Source organism: Rhipicephalus sanguineus, chromosome 7, assembly GCF_013339695.2.
Source record: "Rhipicephalus sanguineus isolate Rsan-2018 chromosome 7, BIME_Rsan_1.4, whole genome shotgun sequence".
Taxonomy (NCBI): Eukaryota; Metazoa; Arthropoda; class Arachnida; order Ixodida; family Ixodidae; genus Rhipicephalus; species Rhipicephalus sanguineus.
Window position 1 is genome coordinate 75,049,563 of NC_051182.1, and position 26,319 is coordinate 75,075,881.

The 26,319-nt window shown below is 48.0% G+C and overlaps 1 protein-coding gene across 1 annotated transcript in view; it reads right to left on the reverse strand.

Annotated features, from left to right (window-relative positions):
- LOC119399528 (cytochrome P450 3A29-like) overlaps positions 1-26,319 on the reverse strand; it is a 96,557-nt gene that overhangs the window by 24,408 nt on the left and 45,830 nt on the right. The window contains exons 6-9 of the mRNA XM_037666339.2: positions 9,226-9,478; positions 8,230-8,360; positions 3,825-3,956; positions 3,661-3,746 (exon numbers count right to left, since the gene is read on the reverse strand). Of these exons, the coding sequence (XP_037522267.1) occupies positions 3,661-3,746; positions 3,825-3,956; positions 8,230-8,360; positions 9,226-9,478 (602 nt within the window). The remainder of the gene's footprint in view (positions 1-3,660; positions 3,747-3,824; positions 3,957-8,229; positions 8,361-9,225; positions 9,479-26,319) is intronic.

The window sequence follows — 26,319 nt, forward strand, 5'->3', positions numbered from 1 at the left end:
ATCATATGGCTCCCATGAACGCTTGTTCAGCTACCGCAGCTGGATAGCCGAGTGATTACGACGCTCGCCTTCGGACAGTGGGTACCCATGCTCGAATCCTGCCTCGGCAAGAAGCACTGGTTCGAGCAGTGGAACTTGAAACGAGGAACAAAAAGGAGAGACAGACAAGGATGCCGCTGTCTTTGTCGCAGCGACGTCCTCGTCTGCATTCTCTTTGTTCCTCGTTTCAAGTTTCGTTGCTCGAATCAATGTTAGCTCTCAACCAACTAGCTCCGGTAAATACCAATTCGAAGAAATTTTATTTTGTTTTAATATCTTCTTCTTCCCTTCCTCTCCACTTATCACTACTCTCTACTACTACTACTATTCTCCTCTCCTACACTTTTTCGTCCTCCTCTCCACTTCGCCGAGCAAAGTTATCGCTTAATGTTCGTCTCTTTCCTCCTTCTCGGCTCCTTGCTTCAGCACTCCCTTCTTACTAGGCTTTACTCTGTCCCGTTCCAGACTCCAACCTCGTTCCCCACCGCTCTCCATCACTCTCGCTGTAATGTCTTCGCTCTTCCTCGCAGCTACGGTACCCTGAAGTCGGCCTTGCCCAATTCCTGAGGCACACACCCATAGGCATGCGTACTAGGAGCCCAGGCTGTCGTATGCTGTCGTCATCTGATGTAGCTTGGCATAACGCTCGCAAAACCACGCATAGCGTAGCCATCTGTAGCATATTGAGCGCGTGCTCGCGCCAAGGAGAAGTCTTCTTTCTCTTATTCTTCGAGCGCCTTAATGATGATACCAAGTGCGGAGCATCTTAGGGGCCCAGGCTGTCGTATGCTGTCGTCGTCTCATGTAGCTTGGCATAACGCTGGGAAAACCACGCATAGCATAGCCATCTGTAGCATATTGAGCGCGTGGTCGCGCCAAGGCGAAGCCTTTTTTCTCTTGTTCTTGGAGTGCCTTGATGATGATATCAAGTGCGGAGCACCTTAGGGGCCTAGGCTGTCGTATGCTGTCGTCGTCTCATGAAGCTAAGCGTAACGCTGGATAAACCACGTATAGCATAGCCGTCTGTAGCATATTGAGCGCGTGCTCGCGCCAAGGAGAAGTCTTCTTTCTCTTGTTCTTCGAGCGCCTTGACGATTATACCAAGTGCTGAGCACTTAGGGGCCCGGGCTGCCGTATGCTGTTGTATGCTGTCGTCGCTTGGCGTAACGCAGGCAAAATCACGTATAAAATAGAAACAAAGTAGGAAAGAAGCGCGAAATAGAAACAGGGAAAAACAGAAAGAAATAAGAGAGAAAAAAAAAAGGCAGAAGAAATTAGGAAAGCCAAAAAGAAAGCAAGAGAGAAGGAAATAAAAAGAAAACCTAAGAGAAACAAAGAAGGCTGCCCAGCTCCGCACTTCCTTCAGCCTTGGCACCACTGTGTGAAGCTGCGTTAATTTTTTTTTAAGACGATAGTCTTTCTTGGGGATCTTAAACGCCGAAATGTTGGTCTGTCTTTCTGTTTGTATGTATGTCACCCGATTCAGCCACCCATACCACTAATGTAATGTTATGCGTTTACTTTTAAAGTATAAAGTATATGTTAATATTTCCATAAAGTATTTGTTTCTTCAAAAACATCTTCGAAGCGACCAGCGCTCTTTTCTCGAGGCCCGTTGTTGGCTAGGGGCCAAGCATTTTCCTTACAGTGAATGTTCCGTTATCTAAAAGTAACATACTTTATCGCAATACATTTTGTGCCAAATTATATGTTGCGACTCGACGAGTAACTAAGAACAAGACGCACGCTTTATCATATATTTTCTGTTTAGCTTGTTCTTCAAGAAATGAACACCCACTAACTCGCCGAGCTTCACATTTCAGTGCTATGCAGCAGTGCTCGCAGCCAGCTGTGCGCACATCGCAAAAGGTCGAGAAATAACATATAAAGTCGGAAAATATAAAAGGCACAGTTTTGCCTAAAGGGCGAAGCAATGAATGCGATAGCAACAAAGTTGAATGTTATATGAAGTAAAGCAACCAGCTGACTACTTTAGTACCCGACCTGGAGTAACCGTACAGAACGCTGGCGTAAGGGAATACGGCCGCTCCAGCGAGGGAAGTGGTTTTCGGGCTCTCCGTCGCCTCAACGCGAAGTCAGCGGTGAGGGCACAACATGTGCTAAGGTATAAACTGTTTGCTGATCCCTGTCGAAATAGCGCCCGCGACTGCGTCCCTTGGACCTTCATTCGCAGTTCCTACTCGAGCGACGCAGCCCTTAACCGGCACTCCATTATGCTCCTTCGCGGGACGGATCTGGCCGACGTGTTTCATCTCTGATTTACCCGTGCCAGTCGGCAGCCTCCGCACACTTTCACTCAAACATAGACCCTACTGCGCGCGGGTCGGTGTTGTCGATTTGGACTTTATACGGAACATGACGGCGACCACCACAGGATAAATGCGGCTTAAGTGCCCATATAATTTATTTATTTTTTATTTATTTATAAATACTGCGGTCTAACTTAGACCATAGCAGAGTGGTACATAAACATAAGAAACATACATTTGGGCAAAAAAGAACAACAAACAAGTCAGTGCAGTCTGAACAGGTTACAGAATCCTTCAGATCAAATGCTCTTCAAAGGATACCAAAGATTTTTGGGTTACAGCTTCGTTAGAAGGTTATTCCACTCGTTGCTGTCGCAATAAAAAGAAAGTTCAACGCGGTAGTAGAACTTCTTAGGGCGCTGTAAAATTCGTGTTTTATGTGAGCGTCGTAACAAACAAAGCGCATAACACGCAATACCAGATTGCCGATGTTGAGGTTCCGTGGGTATTGTGTTCAGATTCTGTGAGCATCCTTAGGAAAGTGAAAAAGGTGGTCTATTGGGCCTTATATCTCGGCGAAAACGTAATTCGTCATGTAACATTAATATCTCGGGTTTTACGTGCCCAACAACTATAATATGAGGCACGCCGTAGTGGAGGGCTGGGGAAATTTGGACCATCTTATGTTCTTTAACATGCACTGACATCGCGCAGTACAAGGGTCTTCAGCATTTTGCCTCCATCAAAATGCTGCCACCTCGGCCGGGATCGAACCCGCGAACTTCGGATCAGCAGCCGAGCCCCCTAACCGCTATACCACCACGACGGACCAATTCGTCATGTTTGTAAAACCCTCTCTTATGAACTATCTGGTGCCAGCTCGAAGCATTCGCTACTGAGTTCGCTCCCCGTTGTAGCGCCTGGTATTGAACAAGTAACCATCAGCCTGCAGTTTATTAGGGTGCAAGGGTTAGATGCCTCAAAAAGTGACCGTCGGCGTCAAATTGAGTGATGAAAAAAATCATCACGTGGTGACGTCATCATAACATCACATACAGCCGAAACGTGTGACGTCCCCATGACGTCACTATGGGGTCACATAACGTGAAGTAATATTATGACGTCATCACATGGCATCGTCGCTTGGTCACAGGCGGGCCGATCCCGGTGGCATGTGAGGTGCAGAAAGCTAGCAATGCGTCTGATCCCGGAGGCAGTGCGAAACCACGCTAGGTGCAGACAGCTTTCGGCGACGGGGAGTCAGTACAATCTACTAGAAGAAACAGAATAAGGCTTTCGCCTTTGAGTCGTCCTAGGCGAGTGCATAACAGATTCTGTGAGTTTTTCTCACCCCGCTATGAAGAAACTGAAGGCATTCGCCACAACTTCCTCGTTTGTCAGGACTCTCTTGTCACTGTTGTTTACACCTACAAGCTTCTTCTCTGAAAGACAAGAGAGATATAATTTGTTGTGTTACGATTGAATCCCTATATTGATCAAGATGCTTGTTATCACAAGGAGGCAGGTGTTATTACCTTCAGACGCATTATCATCACCATCGGATGCCGCGAGCGAATGCACGTTGACAGGATCCTCTGCCTTCACTTCAGCATTGAGCAGCAGCTGCAGAAGATCACATCTGGCATTCTGTAACGAAAACAAGAGGCGTTCCATCGACAACACTGTACGAACAGTAAACCTTGACCATTATCTATGCCACTGCTGAACAGCTGCTCAAGTGCACAAAGCGTGAAGATGCTGCTTCTCCACGCGGCCAGTCTGTTTGTCAGGCGTCCACTTGTGATCCCGTGTATTCACAATGTGTCTCATTGACTGAAGGAAATTGGCCACCGTGCAGGTATCACGGTATTTTTTTCAGCTCCGGAGAAGCTGGTAAAACTTTGCAAGTGAGTCAATGACCGAGCAAAGCATCTAAGTTCCTGCACTGTGAAGCACAAAAATTCTTCTGTGTCATGTGCCACATGCATGGTCTATCAGATCCCCCTGTCGTGCGGTGATAAATATGTTAGGCAGACTAGGAGCTGCCTCAATGAGCGGCTTAATGAGCAACAGAAGAACTTTCACAATCAGCATAAACATTTAGGTGTTTATTGCAGAGATTGCGGCTGCCTGCCCATTTTCATGAGTAGTGTTGGCGAGGAATCGATTTCAGCTCACGCGCGAAATCATTGAAGCGGATCGCATCAGAATACTGGGTAGTGTTTGCGTGAGCTCCCCCTCCGTTGCTCTCAACCCTAGTGAAGTTACCTTTCTGGACACACCATGATAATTTTTTTTACAAATTTTTACTTACCTTTGACATTTGTGCTGTATGAACGCCTTCTTTAATTCAATTTTTTGTCATTTCCTCCCCCCCCCCTTTCTGCGTAAGCACCCTCGTGTATATAAGCACATGAAATGGCTGCAGCAATAACACTATGTTGTAAAACAGCGCAGTGTGTCATCCTTTCTGTTGTTTTTGTGTCCTCGCGTTGTAAGTTTACTGTCATGAATTTCCAACAAGCCCAATCCTCTACCTTGTCAACACTGTAGCAAATTCGGCATATAGGTGAGATGGGATCGGGATTCCGCGTTATGTACTGTTGATTTTAAGTACGGATCACTTTAGGGACCCGGGCTGTCGTACGCTATGGTATGCTGTCGTCGCTTGGCGTACCGCAGGCAAAACCACGTATAGAATGGCCATCTGTAGCATAGCCATGTATAGCAAGGGGGCGGGTAAGGGAAGTGAGGCTGAGGAGAAGCGATGTGAGGCTGAGGAAGATGGAAAGGAGGAAGGAAAGGGGAGCAGGAAGGTAGTATGCTGCCATCGTATGCAGTGATTTCATGTCGTCGCTTGGCGTCCCGCAGGCAAAACCATGTATAGCATAGCCATTTAGAGCAAGGGGGAGGGAAAGATATTTGAGTGTGAGGAGGAAGGAAAGGAGAAAGAGAGAGGGTAGAGCATAGCATAGAGATGTATAGCATCACGCAGGCAAAACCATGTATAGTGTAGTCATGTATAGCATGGTATAGTAAGGGTACGGGAAAGGGAAGGGAGTGTGAGAAGGGGAGAGGGTGAAACATATTATAGCTTTGCATAGTATAGTATAGTATTGCAATAATACGGAAAAGGAAAATGAGGTTGAGGAGGAGAGAGGGCACCTGTTCATTACAAATGAAGGTTTCCCACCATGAAGGCCTAGGAGGCTGCACGGTAGGAACGCCAGGGCGCGCTTTACGGGAGCGTCTCTGAAGGAACGCACATCCTTCTGCGACGCTCATAGGCTGCGTTCATTATTTCTACCCTGGTGTCTCGTCCCGAGAGCAGTTCAAGTTCCCCTAATGTCTTTCCAACTAGTCCCTCAAGACGCGCTCCTTGAGTTCCTCACCGAGGGACGGGCGAATCACTGCTTTGCACTTCCTACAGCTTTCACGTTGAGTGCAACTCTATAAAATTTTTCAAAACTTTCGCAGTGTTTTAGCTCTTTCAAGTATTGCTCGCACCCTCAGTCATTGTTGGTCGGTCGCGCATGAGCGAATCTGGCGCGTAGCTATAGCGTTTACTGTTGGATCCTATTCCAATTGCAGGTGCTTCTGTAAGCTACCATGTTGGCTGTGATGACAAATCAAGGGCCCTTCGTGCTCATCCACTATGGCGTTGTAATGCTGAGCTCGGGGACGCGGGTTCGATCCTATTCGTGCCACCGAACTTGTATGGAGGCATAGTGGATATTGTGCACTAATTTACTGGGGAACCCATAGTTTATATGACAGGCTAACTGCCTTTGTTCGCGTTTGTACACATAATAGCTCGTTTTAGAGCGCAGCTCTTTGGTGCCACTTTCTGTGTTGAGTGGCGTCGCCGTCGTCATCGTAACGGATAGAAAGAACGAGGAAGAAAGAGAGCGAACGCGGAGGTCTGTGTTAGCGTCCGCAATGCCTCGTCCCTGCTCGCGCTTCTTGTGACAGCGCAACCAGGGCTTAAAGTCAGGGGGGGGGCCTAGGGGGGCCCAGCGTTTCCTTCAATATTTTAGGACAAGCTCGGCCCCCCTTCGGCAGATCAACTGTAGCACTGGGGCACCCACTTGACAAGCACTCGAGTTGATTTTTTAAATGCGGAGTCACCATAACTCTCATCGACCCTTTAGTATAAACCTGCCCGATATCACGTCGTTGATGAAAATGACGCGATACCCCACCACTCTGCGATGCATTTACTCGAGTTCCCTCCGTGGGAAGATGCGGGCGGCTTTTTTTATGCAGTAGTGCTCTGTGGAGGTGAATTATACCTCTCCAATCTTTTGAATAATCATTTAATCAAAATTTTTCGGCTGATGGGCCATCATCAAAAAAGAAAGAAACAAAGAAACAGGTTTCATCGTACTGCTGGATGCAGCTGCCCGGGACGCTGCACACTATGGGTCACCGCCATGTTCGACTGAGCTTCTTGGCACAACACACTTTTCAACGAGGCACCTGTGCATGAGGCTACCTGTTCGTCAATCAGTGCAGGTTCACCTTCGTCTCTTTAGGTCAACAATCAATATTCATTCGTTTAGTTGTGTATTACGACTCTGTTGCAATGCGAAAGACGCATGTATTTTGCCTAATTTTAAAGGAAAGTACGTGTAAAAATAAAATATACCAATGTCGTGCCTGAAATTCTCAGTGCAGTGAGCGAACTAAAGTGCTGCTTTGCAGCTCAATTTATTTGGTTTCAGTGCGCATATCATTATCCTTTGACACCCAAAGTTATTTTTGAAAAATTATTTATAAAATTCCCTCTTTTGAGTGGGTGACTGAATCGGCACATTGAGCAAACACGCAAAATAGACTCTGAATGACATAATTCTTTGTGTAACGTTCGTAAGCATTCCTTCAATTTTAGAGCCAGTTGGCTTCACTACACTGGGATTGTACCAAACACAACCTAATTCTGTAGCCTGCGAGAGTTGGGACGAAACCACACACACACACACACACACACACACACACACACACACACACACACACACACACACACACACACACACACACACACACACACACACACACACACACACACACACACACACACACACACACACACACACACACACACACACACACACACACACACACACACACACAGGTGTGTGTGTGTGTCGCCGCTCTATGACGCCCCCCTCCGATGAAGGGAAGCTATGCCCTGAGCGCAACGCATGCCTCTCGCACACGGGCACGAGTAAGTGGGTTACCTGCGAGGCTTGGGAGAAGAAGACGTGCGTTGGTCGAAGGGACACTTTGTGTGTGGAACGCTCTAACGGACTGTTAGATTTTACATCTTGTTTTCAGGGCAAAAGTACGCCCATAATAAACAAGTTTTAGAGCGCAAATTTTAGGCGCCCGTGCCTGCGTTGAACGGCGTCGGCGTCGTCGTAACGGGCAGAGCGAACGAGGAAGAAAGAGAAAACACGGAGCGCAGCGGAGGATGAAAGACAGCAGTAGGAAGGAGAGCTCGAGGAGGAGGGAACGACACTGGCGAGACGACCAGTTCCACGGCGGCCACCTGCGGCGCAACAGTAGTACGCGCCATCGTGTGATCGCCGATGACGTCATCACTAAGGTATGCGGCGAGGGCGTGGAAATAAAGCGCTGCATGAACGGAGGCCTGTTAGCGGCGGTTGTTATGGAACGCGCCCACGCGCTGCTATCCGCGGGCTCCCGCTTCGCGAGTCAGTCGCGTCTGAATTTATTGCAGTATGAAAACACTTAAAGAGCTGCACTCAGAATTCGCATTAGGCAGTATCGTAATCGTCAGTGAATATTTTCTTCGAGCCTTCAGGGATATACCAACGGTATAACTCCACCAATGGTGTAACTTGCGGGGAGCGGTTGACCACTGAAATTCCAGGTTGACACAACCATACATACTTACCTCGGGGTTTACACGACGGAACTGTACGACGGATGTGATTGCGTGAATAACCTTGTCTATCGGAGCCTTGTTATGCCGTGAATGGTACGATATAATCAGTTTCCAAACGGGGGTAAACTCTGGAAAACAAGCTGGAAGAAACAAACAAAGATAAACTGGCTGCTATAGGAAGGAAACCGATTTCATAGCGTTTACAATCACGCACTCACTTTGAGAGTGGGAACAGGCAAATTTTCGAAGCTACGTGGCAACGTATGTCTCAAAATCTCGTTTCTTATCCTCATTGCAAAAGGGAACTTTCTACACATTCAAATATAACTAACCAATTCATATTCACTCGAACATTTATTTGTTGCTGCAAACGTGTCTGAGTTCTAACTAGAGCTATGCATGTGAAGAGGCCATGGTTTACGAAAAGACATGAAACTGGTAAATAGTTGTGGTCGTTGCTCAATACAATGTCTTGTTAAAATGCAAAGGCAGTAATCGATTGAATATATATATTTTTTTCGTCCTAACGACTGGATTAGCGCACTCGTATACATAGACGTGCGCAGGCTACTCGGTCAAGGGGAGGGGCGTACCAAGATTTACCGCACCTCCCCCCCTACCCAATCGTCTTTGGGCGAGTCTGAAGGAAAACATGCTTCGCAATGGATACAAAAATTAAATTAAAGTGAAGACGTGGTTCTCATACCGGCCTACCTTTGGTCCCCGGCTTTCCGGTGGTTAGGTTGGCAAGTAAACAGTCCTTAAAATGCAACGTCAGGAGTCCTCAGCTGCCACTATTGTCGAAAATTCGTATGAGCATAACCCTACGCTTTAAACAATGACGGGATTGGTCTGATTAAGCAAATGAATGGGGCGGACTTTGCACCCCCACCCCCGCCTAGAAAGAGGGGACGTGCAGCCGCTTCCCCCCCCCCCGCCTGCCCTCTCTTTGTGCACGCCTACACACGTATTGCTTTCGCCATTTTACTGAAGTTGCGTACATACCCGTAAGAAAATGTATCCACGATCGACGAAATTGTTGGAAGACGTTGAAGCTCTGCTGAAACAATGACTCCGTAATGCTCTTCGTTCGATCCAACCGCTGTAGATGGGATTTGAGACCGAAGGCTGATCGAATGAAGACGTCAGCCGTCATCCTTTCAAAGAGCTCGCGACATTCGAGTGTTTCGTGTTTGGTCCGCATCGATCCAATGACACTGATGAACTCGTTGGCGCTGTCATTCATTAGGCTGACCATCTGCGAAAAGAAGGCGACTATTGGAGCGCACCTTACTCACAGGAGAAGAGTCACAACCCCTTTAGGCAATACTAAAGACTTGTTCACAAAGAAGGCAAAAGTGGTAAAGCGGGCTCGCGGAAAGCGGGGAAAACCTCTTCTCCAGGCGGCGAAAGCGGGCGGAAAACGAGGCGGCTAGTCCGATCGCTCCCGGACCGATTTTTCGCCCCCCGCGCAAGCTCGCCGCTTTGCCGCAGCCAATCAAAACGTGCTGCGGCGGTGGTGCAGCGGTGGCGCTGGTGTATCTTTGGGAGTAGAGTCACTAGAAAAACTTCAGAGTATCGCATCTGTTTTCCGCGCGCCGCCGCCGACGCGATTGGCTTACTCGTATCACGTGACCTCTCGCCGCCATATCCCTTCCAAGCGCTTTGGGTGCAGGCGCGTTAAATGCAGAGCGCGGCCGGACATTTAGTAGTACCATGGTCCCTAGAAGTACTTCGTCGCTTTTTTAAACGCGTCATGCAGATGCCAGAGAGTAGCTCACCAGTAAGCAAACGTTGCTGTGAGCTACTCCGGGAATTTCGTATATTTTTGCATTCTGTGAGGGAAACATTAACGTCAAAGAGCGTCGCTGTACGTGGCTGCATAGTTGGCCGTGGAATGAATTCGCCCCCCTCGAAAAGCACTCCTTTCCGTAGTGAACTACACAAACTTTGCTGGAAAAGCTCTCATGCAACAGGATACTTCATCTTTTCTGTTCGCTATGTTCAGCGATATTGAAAACTACATACCTTTCTATTTGCTCGGCTGTTTATATTGCGATCTGTTGAACAGATTGTGCATGCATTTCGAGTTATGAGCGTGTCGCGCACGAGAGCGAAATCGAACACTTAAAATAATAACTGTTTACTGCATACGTACCTTGAAGGCAATTGTCGAATGATCATTTGCCACTGCGCAAAACTGAAGCGTGGAACTCTGTTGATAAACTTGGTAACAGGCAAGGTTATTAAGCGCATTTTATTTTTTAAAAATGTTGCTAATGCTGCGTTGCGCCGAGCGTTCCCTTACAATAAGTACTGTTTAGTGGGTGAGAAATGGTCACAGCAAAAAAAAAAAAAGAAAAAAATCGGCTTATGCTCCCACGCATCGATGGAATTGATTTCATGCGAGCCCCAGATCTATATACATACTGTGTTGAAGCAGCATGCGCGTTAAAAGTTTCGGGATGTGCTATTTCTGATCAAAATAACACGGAGCACTGCGCCGAGGAAGTTTTAACAAGAGTGCAATAAGAAAAAAATTGGCCGCATATCTGCGTGCTTCGCTGCAAATGTCGTGTAAAGACGATAGAAGAGGCGCTGTGTGAGATATGGACGCCATCTGGCAATACGTCGGGAAACATGAGTGCTGTGTTGCGTGCTGGTAGTCCCGGCGCAGCAGCAGGCGAAGACCGGCGGTGACCAACGCAACCGGCGGGGACGCCAGCCAGCCCGAACACGCGGTTTGGCGCGAAGCGCTGAAGCAGAAGAAACGTCCGCACTCAACGAGTACTCTCCACACACTCTTTTATTTACACGTCGCCTGGGTAAAACAGGAATGCCAGAGCGGCACCCACAACCGGCAGCATGAAGGCCGCCCACGACGCTGCTTTTTCATTTTTTAGATATTTTTTTCACCTTCTTGGCCTTCTCAAAACTAAAGTTTCTCAACACCAACCCATGGCATTCGTACAGTGCAATACAGAACCGAAACCGAAACACAACAATGAGCTCGAGCGGAGGGCACGGAGGAAGGCAAATTTCAGCGCAGCTTAAGAAACTAAGGTCCTTAAAATTACGTATGTATGCATTTTCTCTTAAAGGAATACGCCATCTAATACTTACCTAGTGATGTTGCACCTCAGATATGAATGATATTTACTTTTTGATCGACAACGTTCACAAGTATGAACAGCCGTACCAGTTCAAGACGGCTGGCCCTTGGGCAAGTGGTTCAACTTTGGCCGAGTGGCTGAATCGAGGGACGTGCCGACAAACAGAAAGACAGACAGAAGGACAGACCAAAATTTCTCCGTTTAAGTATCCTAAGAAAGACTGTTGTCTTTAAAAAAAAGTTGAAATTAAAAGCAGTGCAGAAACCGAACCCCTGCTGTTTACGCGCTGGCAACGAAAAAAAAAACTGTCGGAACACAGCAAAATATTTGCAAATGCACTGCAATGTTGGGAGTATTAAGGAGTCAAAAAATAGGAAATGAAACAACTGAGTACTGACGTCAATCATTTTCGATGGCCTATTTTCTCCCTATCTGTTAGGAAATGACAACGTATTCACCAAAGAAGATGCAGCTTACCTACCGCACACCGATTCGCCCGTGCGTTCGGCTGCTGGCGTACCGAACCGAGACAAATACTTCACGCACAACTTCCACTTACCGTACACACACCACTTCTATTACAGATAACACCCAGCTGAACAGCAAGCATGGTGCGCAAGTAAGGTATGCGTCAGCGATCAGTCGAAGGACGCAATGCTGAATGTTCGCGATGTTCGATAACGTTCTCGAATGCGTTATGAAGTGAACCTGAACACCGACTGCAAAGCTAGCGCAAACAGTCAACATTCACCAAGCGTCAAAGTAAATGACATCTCGCACGGTCATTACGCTAATGCAACTATACAGCTTCGGACCTTGCGAACACACCCGGCGGTGAAACGAAAAGAGACTGATGAAGCCACGAAGAGAGTTCGCGAGCACATGGCAACGTTCACCGCACGTTTCATTAGCTACACCGCTTACCGCGCAGTCGATTCATGACTGTCCATGACTCGAAATCACTTCTGATATCCTTTTGAAGAAACACACACACACATATATTGAAGTTACACCGAGCGTAACACGGCATCGAGGCGAAAAGATCGGTCACTTCTCAACACACGCTACCAACGCGCCGGACGGTCCGGAAGGGAAATGGCCGCCGCCGCTCAATGTTGCCCGCGTGCAGCCTACCTTTGCGGTACTCTGAAATTTTCCAGTGACTCTATTTGGGAGTAGAGTGCCTCGGTGCGCGCGCCCCCGCTTAGAGTGGTGTCAGCTTTTGAAAGGGCAGATGCCGCCTCCTCGGCCTTGGCGGCAGCGTGGCCGCCATTTTTAATCCCCCGCCCGGTCACTTGTGCGTCGCGCGTGTGCTGTTTTTAGGTCGGTGCTCGTTTCCCTCCACTTTTATGCGCTCGCTACCGTCACCATGGCCGGGTGTTGCGTGCCGCAGTGCACCAGTCATTCCAGAAACGCTGGGAGCTGTATCGTTTTAGAAAATACGCGGTTTCTTTGGACAGTAAAAATCAAACGTGACAAGCGGCATCCGAAGAATACATTATGCACTTGCTGCGTGTTTCCGGCTCGTATTTCGAATGCACATGCAAGGATAACTTCTGCCGGTGTTAAACTTGCGTAATAAATTGACAAACTGATATCAGCTACATGTTGAAAATGCTTTGGTTCACGTGTGCATGAATCCTGCATTTTTCTTCGCAAACATTCTTTACTGCACTTGGTTGGTCCTGTATCTGCCTTTGATTTTTGATTTCGATATTTTTGTGATTTGAAATGTATCATGGAATATATTATGCGTGTTTGTCTGCAGATTAGATCCTTCTTTTTTCCTAATAATAATTATTTGTCAGAATTTATTTCCCAAGAACCCCGATATGATTATGAGAGGCGCCGTATATAGTGGAATGCTCCCGAAATTTTGACCATCTGTTGTTCTTTAACGTACACCTAAATCTAAGTACGCGGGCCTCCATCATTTGACCTCCATGGAAATGGGGCCGCTGCGGCCGGGATTCCATCCCGCAGCCTTCAGGTCACCAGTCAAGCACCATAACTAAAACCACGCCGGGTTCTTGTTATTTATATTCCTTTCCGTGTTTCAAGTACGCCTTCTGTGCTGGTCTGATGCCCATGTATGTATGTGTGCAGGTAAATGTTTTTTATCCTTCCCTGTTTCTGTGTGTCAAGGTTACATTTTCGTCCTGTCTTAAATAATTATGCAGTTCCTGTTTTTTAATCACTTACGATCACAGTGAATCGACTTGTGACGGTTATGTTTTATTGTCTAATTTGCGTTTTATTTGTGTAATTGCTTCTGTCAGCGCAGCATTAATGCGCACAAATAAATGGCCTGTACACTGGATATTAACACACACACATTCAGTATTTTATTTCTTTGAGCAAGCATAATTTATTTATTAATAATGTAAGCCCTCAAGGCTCATACAGGAATGCGCATACAAACAGTTCTCGCGAAGCGTTTATACAAAGACGCATGAAAACAACAAGAAGACGGGGAAGCACTGTGTACAGTAGACACGCTATGTCAGTAAAAAAATACAAGAAACAATGTCAAGTTGTACAATGTGTACGTCATGGAAAACCAGATAATGAAATAAAAACTCACAGGCTCCCTTATGTGTTCGCTTAAGACGGCTCGAAAGCGAAAGCCATCTTCTTCTTTTGCGCAGAAAGCGCGGTTTTGCATTGCCTCCAAGATTGGATGCACCTTATCTGGTTTTGCACTGCCTCCGTGATCTGCCCACTTTTGACCAAGCTACGATGTCATGTGATAACGGCATCATATGACGTCACGTCAAAATTTGTGAAGCCATGATGACCTGATCACGTGACTGATTTTTTGCATCCCTCGTCCCCAACGTCGTGGTACGCTGACGCCGTAGACGCGGGACGCCGACGGTCAAATTTCGCGTTTGATGAGGCATTTTAGGCTTGTGCCTTTAAAAATACGTCCGCCACGGTGGTATGCTAGTGGTGACGGAGCTCGGCTACAGCTCAGCTGCTGACCCGAAAGTCACGGGTTCGATCCCGGCCGCGGCGGTCACCTTTAGGTGGAGGCGAAATACTAGAGGCCCGTGTACTGTGCGATGTCAGCGCAGGTTAAAGAACACCAGGTGGTCAAAATTCATGGAGCCCTCCACTACGACGTGCCACATAATGATATCAGGGTTCTGGCAAGTAAAACCCCAGATATTAATATTAATAAAAGAAACAAATAAACGACGCCGTGCATTTACCGCACAAAGTGTAAAACATTATTCGAAACACTCAATAATTTGGGCATGCGAGAAAACTTGCAGATACAGAAAAAGAAACTGCAGATAAAAAGAAGAAGGAAAAAAATTCGGCAAGTCCCACGTACCGTTGGAGTCGATGTTATGCGAAGCATGCGGCGGGAAGGTGACTGTGGCGTAACTTTTTTTACTGAGCGACACGTTACAAAATGACGCTAAAGATTTGTATATATTTTATACGCACACATATATAAGTTGAAGAGCCGCATATGTGTTCCAGTTGTTTACGGTTGGGTAACGCTGCCAATGGCAACGTGGGTGTTACCAACACCACAAGCGGTAAGCTGATATGTAGTGCTTATACGTGTCCCGAGAACGCACGCAGGTTTCCCGAACCCATGTGCATGTGTGCAAGAAGTTCTTGACAGTTCTTGAACAAGGGCATCATCACCGTGATCAGTGAGCACCAGCAGCTGGTCATGACTTGTTATAGGATACGGTCGTGATCGTGGTGACGAGGGGTCCATGTGTAGTGAAGTATGTGGTATATTAGAGCTGTTGGAAGTCGTGGATGCCTCGGTCATTTCATCGACAAATTGTCTGTCGACAGAGCCGGTGACATGTCGGAAGCTGAAGCCACCCTTCGCGTTGGTGAGGCATAGGCAGTCGAGGCTGGTAGGCCTGGATAGTGCTACGTAGACCAACATCAGTGGATGGTGTTTGTCGTATTCGTAGACTACCTGGGCGTATGTGGCCTACGTAGCCTAGTCTACAAAGCGGCTGTCAATCAATCTGGCATCATCCTCGGTCAGCATGAGGCCATCGCCCAGCCTCGTAAGAAATGAAGAGGATACTGCGTCGTTCTGGTGGACGAAGTGCACTTTACGGTGCGGTGATGTGGATATCATATGTAACTTTCGTTAATGTATTCCTCCGGGGTCGAGCAATGCTTCAATATAGCTTGATGAATCATAGGAAAATAAACGTAATGTTTATTAGACTGCTATAAAAGCGGAGCCAACACTGGGACTACAGACGTTAATCTGATATGACGCCTGTATCGTTGGAGTACACATCGTAGAGAGTATCATGTAGTGTTTATTGCTTTCTTGTAAGATTAGATAGCCAGCACCACAAGCACAATTGACGTTGCACCGATATTACACCTGCGTAGGCTGTTTTTCCAAACCACTTTATAGACCTGGCGTGGCTCAGTGGTAGAATACCTGATTGCCACGCAGAATGCTTGGGTTCGATTCCTGCTGGGACCCTAATTTTCATTCTTTCCATTCGTTGAGTCAACGCTGCCGATGTTGGTTTTCCTTACCGCTCTAGCATTTAAGTTACCAATGTCGGTTCGCGCCGTTCCTGGGTAGATATAAACTGTCAATCACCTGTGACGCATAACCGTACACCGCGGCCCGTGGTAAACGGGTATGTGCCACACGTGTCTAGTGGAAAGGGTTTGACGAGGTACGCGACAGGATTTCAGCGTTATTCATGTCAAGACCCGGCAATCATATTCGTCAAATCCTCTTACCCTCCCATGCAAATGTTGGTCTACACCAAGTTAAGGAGGCGATCATGAGAGCATCCAGACGTAGGCGGCTAGATAGATAGATAGATAGATAGATACGTAGATAGAAACGCTCCAAGTGCCAGAGGTTCGCTAAGAAATGCTTCGCATTTAAAACGCACTGATACTGCGTGCATGCATAGTTTTACGGCATACTACTCAACAACGTATTCATCGTTTTCATAAGGATTCAAGGTGCAACTCGAGTGCCAATACAGTAGCGGCTACAGATTGTGAGCAAGAAATGTCAGCATTAATAATGATAAAGATGCTTTCGTTTCATTTTAGCAGGATATTCGCACCATACTGCCCCTCGGCCCTTTATTCTCTGTTCAATATGTACGATGCCATTTATAATGAACGAGTAAATGGTTCGCAAACTTAGCAAAAATGAGCCACCTTAATCACGCTTAGGTAGCTTCGCAACACTAAATTGTGTGTGTTCAGATACGTATACTGCTGCTGCTGACATGTATACAAATACTTTAAACGATTATTTGTGTATTTGGAATGCAGAGCATACGAGAAAATTAGGTGAGGCTTTAGACTTTGTTGTTTCCGGCGTAAGGAAGAGGATTCGTTTTCAACATAACAGAGTCTACGTCTACCTCTAGCGCATAACACATGTACAGGCCGTCAGCTTACATGAATTACATGCTTCCTTAATAAGCATTTAGGCAACAACAGCAACAAAAGCTGCCCAAGCTTCAAAAAGAAAAGAAAAAGAGAAAGCTCACTAGCGTGCACTTATTTCCGGACGTATCCGCGCACCGCAAGCGCTTTGTGTAGCGCGTTTCGCATGCTGCCGAGCTGCGGCGGGATTCGCAATGGCGGCCGTCGTAGCAAACGACGCGCCTGTCCTCACCCTCAGCGGAGCGCGCGGGCATCAAGGCACGCTATTTGGGAGAAGCAGTGCCACGTGATAGCGACACTTGCGCAAAAGCGCGAGATGCCCCGCCTCCTCGGCCGCGCAGGCAGCCAAGAGAGCCATGCGGTCTGAACACGTAAGCGCGTTCACCGTCTCGCCGCCTCGCCGCTTCGAAGAGCCCGCTTGGCCGCTCTGCTTCGCCCGGTGTGAACCGGTGTCGGCCTTCGGTGTGAACGAGCCTTAAAGGCTCGTTCACACCGAAGGCGAAGTTGCCAGAGCAGACGAGCGGGAAAGTGAAAAGCGGAGGAAACCTCCTTTCCAGGCCGCGAAAGCGGGCGGAAAACGAGGCGGTGAGCCGGATCTTTCGGGGACCAATTTGCTTTCACACGAAAGTGTTTTATGCCGCGGTCCACCAAGACTTCACTGACGTATTTCGGTCACGGAAATGACGTAGAAAAAATGTACACGATCAGATGGCAAAGAAAAAAAGCTCCGTCAACGGACATCGAACCCACGACCGCACGGTCAGCAACAACAGATGCCGGGCACGCTATACACTGCGCCACGGTCACAGCCTCTAGATGCTTTACAAACGTGTCTTTTATATCTACCACTCTCCCGGTCGGCGGGGAGGTGTTGCCCTCTGGGAGCAGTAAAATAAATTCGTCATAACTGTGGCCTCCATGATTAACACCTGCAACGCGTTACACGTCCCTTCCATTCGGCGTGTTTTCAATTGAAGTTCAATTTTGTCAATGCCTTAACACACCGAGAGGTGGCGACCTTAGCGCAAGCGTCGTAAAAGCGTCAGCCTCGCTCATAGCTCTGCGACGCGCGCCTGCCTCACCTGACTGTTACACCGCGTTCCCCGCTCACGCGCTCTCCCCTAGAAAAATCGCGGCCGGGCTACCGGGGCGGCACGACGCGCTTTGCGTTTCCCTCTTGTCCGGCCGTGGTGTTGAATCACATTTTAACATGCCGCGGAATGGTGACCAAGTTCTGCGTCCAATATGCGACGCTCTTCTGGCTATCACACCTCGTTCTCTGATTACACTTTCACCATTAACTACTACAGCTACCACAAGGGTTTGTTTAATCATTTAGCAGGGACGTTAGTCGTCGGGATGGAGATGTACCACCAATCATAAAGGGGGTGCATCCACGTTAAAAGGTGCTATAGCTGCCAGACATCAATATATACATTGTGCAAACTCTCTTATATCAATGTACAGTAAACATTCAGTTACTTCTGTAAGGGCACGCTTTACTTTCGTATTATTCTGATTCCTAGGATGGAGGGATCAACGATGTTTTTTCCGCCCGCCGAAGGTCTCCGCCTTGCCGCCGCAATCAGAACGCCATGTGGCAGTGGCGCTGGTGTAAAAATCCGGTTGAGCCAGAAATGGCGCGAGATCTGCGCAGCCGGCTCGGATGGCGAGGATGGACAAGAAGTGCCACGTGGTGGCAACACGTCCACAGTAAGGCCTGAACACAAGTACGCGTCGCGCGTGCGCTCTCTCTCTTCATAGGGAGAGGGCGCGGCGCCGCGTCAGAAGGTCACGCGCTGACACGCTGCAACGCGTACGTGTGTTCAGGCCTTAAAGTGGTACTGACACGAATATTTTCAGTTGTCGTTTCTTTGCGTCAAATGAAATGTCAAGCCTTGAAGAGTCTAGAAAAGGTAGTGCTAAGCGCGAGTGCGCCCTGAAAAAGTAATTACAGTATGTTCTTAAAAGCTAGTTTCGGTTCCTACTGTACCCTGACGTCACAACACGGTATGGGCTTCTCGTCACGTGCGCGCACAATATATAGTGACGTTTCTACGGCCACTCCGCACCGTGGCTCCGTGGGTGGCGCACAAGCGGCCATTTTTGGATGTTTTAATGACGCACAAGCGCTTATCTTGGAAGTTTTGGTACGTAACGTCATCACAACTAGCCAGACTGCTGCGTGAATTCACCAGAATTTGTACTCTAGCCTGGCGGTGGTGGAAAAACTTTATTGATTGTTCAGAGAAAGGGGTAGAATGGGAAAGAGCGAGCAGGTGGGTCCCTATTCCAGGACTCCAGTGATCCTGGCGACACGCTCCGCCTGGTCCAAGAGGCCTCTCTGGACCTCCAGCCCTGGCCGAGCGAGGAGGATCTCCCACGGCTCCCTACAGTAAATACGCAACATCGGCGAATTTGCCTCCTGTGGTCTTGCTGCGCATTCCCACGTCACATGTGGCAGTGACGACCGTGCGCCACACCATGGACAAGCGCCGTCATGTAATGTGGATTTATGTGATGGCCCCTTTCCAAGTGGGGATAGGTGTGCGTTTGGATTCTTCTATATGCGCGAGCTTCTGGTACTCCCAGCTGCTGATGCGGCGGGGTGAGACGTTCTCTCGTGCGACGTTGGTGCTCGAGGGTGTCTTGGGCCTTAAGCAGACTATCTTGGCACGGGCTGTGGCTCCCAGCTCGGTTTGTAAGTTCTCGAGCTAAGGAGTGCGCCCTCTCGTTACCTGGGATGCCCTGATGACCTGGACACCATATGATCGCATGGTATTGTTGGAGTGAGTCGCCGAATATTCTTAGAGCGATTCGTGGCAATCTACCTTGTACGTACAGTCTGCACGCTGCTTGGGAGTCTAAGATAATCAGTGCCGACTTCCCAGCGTTGTCGCAATGTTTGATTGCCATCGCGATTGCTGAGGCTTCGGCAGTGGCTGTGCGTTTTCTGTGTACTGAGGCCGTTATGTCACTGTTATTACGCGAATGGCTACTATGACGTGTCCTCTGACGGTCCGAGCGGCGTCCGTGTACAGCACTGCTTGATTGTTTCCGAAGCTTTTGATGAGGTGCTTGGTTCGGGCGTGCCTTCTGCTTTTGTGGTATTTGGCATTCATCTTTTTTGGTATTGGTGTAGCTTGTATTTGCTTCCTGATCTGGCTTGGAATTTGATGAATTTTGTCACTGCAGTATTGTGGTGTGACCAGGTACCTTAGTTCAAATAATTCTTGTTGTCGGGCTTGTGTTAGACATAGTCGTTCCCTCTGAGTTATCAGAACAGCAGCCTTCAGCTCTTCAAATGTGTTGTAAATTCCTGTGTCGTGGAGTCTTTCATTCGCTGTGTTCACCGGCAATCCTAGTGCCGCTTTTTAGGCGCCCCGTATTATTTGATCCACTATCTTGTTTTCTGAACAAATTAAGTTTTGATAGCAGAGCGTATGTTATTCTGCTAATAATGAAAGCTTGAACAAGTCGTATCGTTTCGCTTTCGTGCAGGCCTCGCCCTTTCTTTGTGATTCTTCCAATTAGCCTCACTATTTGCTTCATTGTCGTTTTCGGGGTTGCGATAGTGTAATCCGTTCGCCTGTTACTTTGGATCCAGAGGCCTAATACACGCATCTTGGTTCTTTCTGGAAGCGTGCTGTTTTCTAATTGGAAATGCAGGTTCGGCCTGTTGCGGTAGCTTCTTCCGTGAACACTGATCCATTCGGACTTTTCTGGCGCACAGGTCATGCTGTGTTCTGCCGCAAAATGTTCAACAGTGCTGATGGCCTCTTGCAGCATACTATCTTTGTGGCCTAACGAGCCATTGTTTATCCATAAAGTGATATCGTCCGCATATATTGCAAATTTGAGGTCGCGGATTTGATTTAACCTTCTTGCTAGATTGTTCATGCCAATGTTGAACAATAATGGCGAGACTATAGCTGCCTGTGGAGTTCCTTTGTTAGCGAGGTTTATCTTCGGCGATCGTATGTCATCTAATCCTATCGTGGCACTCCTGCCAGTGAGGAAAGATTTCACATAGTCAAAAATTCTTTTTCCAGAGCCCATTTGTTGTAGTTCCTCCATGATAAGCTTATGGGACATAGTGTCGAATGCGCTCTTTAGGTCCAACGCCACCACGATGTTCTCCTCTCCAGTCGGCACGTTGTTCGGTGCTGCCGGAACTTCAGTGCTGCCGGAACAAGTACGTAGTGTGTACCTGGTGGGTGTCCCCCCCACAGTGAACTCGTCGGGAAGTTCTGGCCTAACCAACGAACGGTTGCTCTGCTCAACGAGTAAGCGTATGCTCTGAGTGTCGTTTTAGGCTGAGACTGATGAATTATATCCACGAGGCAGATTTTAGCACATGATCTGTAGCTATCGTTCGCGTTGCTACTTCGGTACGCGTAGATGTGACTCTTCCTTTCGAATGATGTGCAGAGCTGTTGGCGCTGTCAGCAGGCTTCGGCGACCCTGAGCACGGAGATGATGGGTGGAGCACTGTTGCATGGTCACCACTTCTGCATATATGACACTCAACGACCAACTTTCATTGTCACTGCGTGTGCTTTCTGGATAAAAAACATCGTTGGCAGATACCCTGCGCTCTGAGGAAGGTCATCCGCTCTTCCAATGTTCTTTCACGGAAAGCGCGACACCTTTCAAGGGGTTGAGGTTTCTTGTGATGCAGGCACCATTTTTCAAAGCTCTTCGACTCAAGCAGATCCTTTGCAGTGGTTTCTTGGAACTGTTCGAAGGCGTGATCCACGTTTGTTTTTCTTGCTGACACGAATGATTTCTGCCGAGGAGCGTTGGTCGTAAGTTCTTCTTTTCGTTGTGTGAACGAAGACGACACATTTTGCGGTTGCAAGATAAACTAGGATCACTCCTCATGCTTGCTTGCACTTGAACGAACTTGGAGAAAACTGCAAAAGGTGGGAATGCAGTGTTGTGCTGTTGTTTGTTTTTCGTTCCCACTGACATCCAATTCTCTTGAATCCCGGATGGTAACTTCGAAACAATTTTGTTTATACCTCTTGCAGTATCCAAATAGCTAAGACCGGTGAGGTACGGATCAGTCATTGCAGCCTCGAGTTCCAGCAGAAGATCGCCGAGCTCTTGCAACTTGGCTTTGTGCCGGTACGGTATTTTTGGGAAGTCCTCCAACCTCTTCAGCAACGCATCTTCAATTCCCTCGGGACGTCCGAAGGTGTCGTCTGGCCGTTTCCACACGACGTTTAAGGCCTTCTAAAAGTCATCGACATGCACAGATTTCAACCTTCGAACCTGACGTGATGATTCAGGACCAAGCCATTTGATAAGAAGGTCGAGCTCTTCCCGCGCAGAAAGATCTACATCTCTGATGACGCCCTTGAAAGATGACTTCCAAACACAAAAGTTCTCAGGTCGATCATCAAACTTCGTCAGTCCAGTAGAGACAAGGTCCTTGCGGCACATGAACTTAAGGACGCCGACAAGCTCTGAGCTGGAACTGTTGCGTAGCGGCGTGTACGCAGGCGGCTGCTGATAATGACGCAGGTCCGTGTGGCGATTTGTTGCTTCGGTATGCTTGCGTCCCTTCGTGCACAACAGTCGCCCGAAGGGACGCAAGCTCGGCGTCACGTATGGTTGCTTGCTCAGTGATGTAGCTCGAATCCCGTTGTGTTCGGTTTACAGGTGGGTGCGGGCGCACACACTCCCCGTCATCCTGTTCTCGAGTGCACTTCCCTGCGCGTCTGCTGCAGCTGCTTCTTTCTCATGCTGTAAGACTTCAAGTTCGACCTCAATTCTTGCTTTCTCTAGGCGCATCGCGGCCTCTTTACGACCAAACTCAGCTCTGGCTTTGACGGCCTCGGCTTGCGCGTGTGCCTGCACAGCGGCTAGGCTACTCGTGGAGGAACCCGATCGTCGTGATCGCGAGGAAGCTCTTGAGTGGGCCGGTATAGAGAACTGCGGACGCTGTTTCCTGTGTGTTGTCGCGTTCTCGTTGCGTAGCCTCACGTAACTTTTCGCTCACGATCGCCTCACGGTCTGCATCGATTGCCTTTTGGAGCTGTAATTCCTGCCTGGCTTCAGACGTGTTCGCCTTGTCGAGAAAGAAAGCGTATCTTGCGGTGACATGCTCGTAGCGCTCATAACTTGTACGAAGCGGCGTTGCGAAACTGGTAAACTGTCCTTCCTTAGCGCATGACAGCCTATGAAGAGCGATCTCCACGTTCTTCCAAACAGCGTCTAGTTCGCGGCAGTGCTCTTCGCGGCATGTTTCATAAATTTCTTTAGCCTTCATCGAAAGTGTTGCTGTTCTTTGCGGTCGAATGTTTGATGTGGAAGCTTCATCCTCTGATGTGACATTTCGACGCTCATGCGCCTGCTTGTCCTGATTCATTCTTGCGTGTTTCACGTTTTGTATCGAGGCGGACGTATGTGAAGCAAATGGTGCTAAGCTGCGCGTTGAAAGATGAAACGAGCCCACCTTGTTGCTGCCCTTGTGCTGTCAACTCCTCAACTCCTGGGCGATGTAATCCTTGCAGTGGGTGAATGTCTGAGCCAAACCGGGGGTCTTGCCGTGGCGATGGATCCGATTGCCGGTGGACGTTGAGTTGGCGGCCGATGGCAGGTGTGTCGCTTTTTTACTATGCTGATCTCGCAGCTCGCATTTGAAGGGTCAAAACTTTAATGAGCAGGAATTGTTGTTACATTTCATTTGAAACATCCACAAGCACTCAGTAAGTCCCCATAAAAAGCAGTGCTGATGCTCGGGCTGCTGGGGTGAGACTGCCGCAACCTTGCGTTTCTTCTTTCGTCGGCAGCGTTTTCCCTCTCTCCATGAGCCGCCAAAGACGACGCCGAACTGCACTCTGATGGTCGCACGTGTCGCCCGTTTAAAGTGGGTAAAAAAGAAGAAGGGTTTGAAGATAAGAAGAGGCCCCCCAGTCGGGACATATGTGGGGAAAGGACGCTGCTTCGGCGGCACTTCAAAGACAAACACAGCACATGGCCGCTCGCTTCAAGAGGGGAGAAAAACCCGTCGAGTCCGAGAATGCGCCATTTTTAGCCTTGCTCGCTGATGGTGCGCAAGATTGCTGTTCGCTTTTTATGGAGTGGCCTTTGTCGGGCAAGCGTCTCTTCCACGTACCCTTTAAGTCCTTGTAAATCAGCATATATGTGTTGCTGAATGTTGTGGATGCTTTGCATCTGTTGTACTAGGACTTCTACAGTTTTGTCTGTAGATTGCGCATCTTGCGTGCGTACTTGTTGTGTTGCATGCGTGGGTATCGCTTGTGTGGGTTTCGCTTGTACGGCAATAGCTGTACAAGCGACAATAGCTGTGAGTTGGCTTTTGAGTGCAGCGATTTCCAACTTAACCTCTTCTAAGCTTTGTTTAAGTTGCTTGTTTTCGTACACATTCCTTTTGGTATTCTGGATTAGATGTTATGGGAGCCGTGGTATAAACCTCCTCCGCCCAGCTCACCTTGTTGTTGATGGGTGCCTTCTTCCTTGTTGGGGTGGCAGATCTTTGCTTGGACCCTGTTGGGGTTGCTTGGACGGGCGGTGGTTTGAAGAGTGGGAATCCTTATCTTGACTTCGTCGTCATGATCTCGATCGCTGTCGTCGTGGCGACGCCGCTTGTAGATCTTCCTGATGTATTATTGGTGGACAGGCGTCGTCGTCCGTGTCGTACCAACGCGGCTTCGTTGGAGATTCCTTGATGGGAGCTTTGCATAGTCCGGGTGACTTCATATTGGTTTTCTTGTTCTGCCGCACCTCTTTGTATCGCTTCTTGCAGTCCTTCGAGCCGTCAAGATGCTCTTCCCCACAGGTGGTGGGTTGGCTTACATTCATGCTCCATCGCTGGTTCATTAGTGCCGCACCTGTTGCACACTGAGGAATGTGGTTGAGGGCACACGTACCTCCTGTGGCCTGTTCGTACGCATGCGTTGCAGAACTGCACTGTATGCTTGAATCGGTAACAGGGCATTTCTCCCCCCATGTAGAACACAAAGCATGATATTATTGCGCCATAGAAAGTAATGGCCGCTGTCATTGTTTCTCCGCGCATGCGCGCTCGTAGGATCTCAACCCCCTGCGTCTGATCCGCAGGTTGGCTAGGAGCGTTTCCGGACTCGTGTGCGGTGCAAGACCATGCACTACGCTTTTTTTAAATGCGAAGCATTTCTTAGCGAACTTCTGCGACTTCGAGCGTATCTATCTATCTATCTATCTATCTATCTATCTATCTATCTATCTATCTATCTATCTATCTATCTATCTATCTATCTATCTATCTATCTATCTATCTATCTATCTATCTATCTATCTATCTATCTATCTATCTATCTATCTATCTATCTATCTATCTATCTATCTATCTATCTATCCGCCTACGACTTTGTGCTCTCCTGGCCGTTTCGTTAATCGGATGTATACCAAAATTGGTTCGTCATAACATGGCCTTATTACGAACATACATGACAGGTCAGATCATGAAAATCATGACACGCATATCACGAACAGCATGATTTACATTCCACGACCTTAGGCTCTTGCGGCCGTTCCGTTTATTTCATATACACCAAAATTGGTACGGCGTGACAAGAATTCATGACGAACATAATGACGGGTCCTAACATGCAAATCGTGACGCGCATGTCATGTGCAGCATGATTTACATGACATGTTCTCTGGGCGCTCGCGGCCGTTTAAATGAAGGGATATATACGAAAACTGGTATGACGAGACATTTCTGTATGACGAACATAACTCACACGTGGTAACATGAAAATCATGAGATGCATGTCATGTATGACATGATTTACATGCCACGCTCATGGCGCACTCGCGGTCGTTTCGCTAGATTGATATACACCAAAATTGGTATTGTGCTATGTGACTGTATGAAGAACATGAATAACAGGTGGTAGCATGAAAACCATGACATCGATGACATGTATGTCATGATTTAGATGCCACGCTCATGGTGCATTTGCGGCCGTTTCGCTTGCATGATATACACCAAAATTGGTATTGCGCGACACGACCGTATGACGAACGTAAGTGAGAGGTGGTAGAACACTAAGCGTCACACTTGCTCAGAGCCGTCTCTGCATACAGGAGATATGTATGGCAGACATGCTACGATCATGACATGCAAGTCATGTACAACCTGATTTACATGCCACGCTCATGGTGCGCTAGCCGCCGTTTCAGTAGATTGATATACACCAAAATTGGTACTGCGCGAAGTGACTGTATGAAGAACATGAATAACACTTTGTAAGATGAAAACCATGACATGCATGTCATGTATGTCATGATTTACATGCCACGCTCATGATGCATTCGCGGCCGCTTCGCTAGCTTGATGGACACCAAAATTGGTATTGCGCGCAGCGACTGTATGACGAACGTAAATGAGACGTGGTAACATGAAAATCATGATATGCATGACATGTACGACATGACTTACATGTCATGCTCATGGCGGACTCGTGGCCGTTTCGCTTGCTTGATATCCGCCAAAATGGCATTGTGCTATGTGAATGTATGAAGAACATGAATAACAGGTGGTAGCATG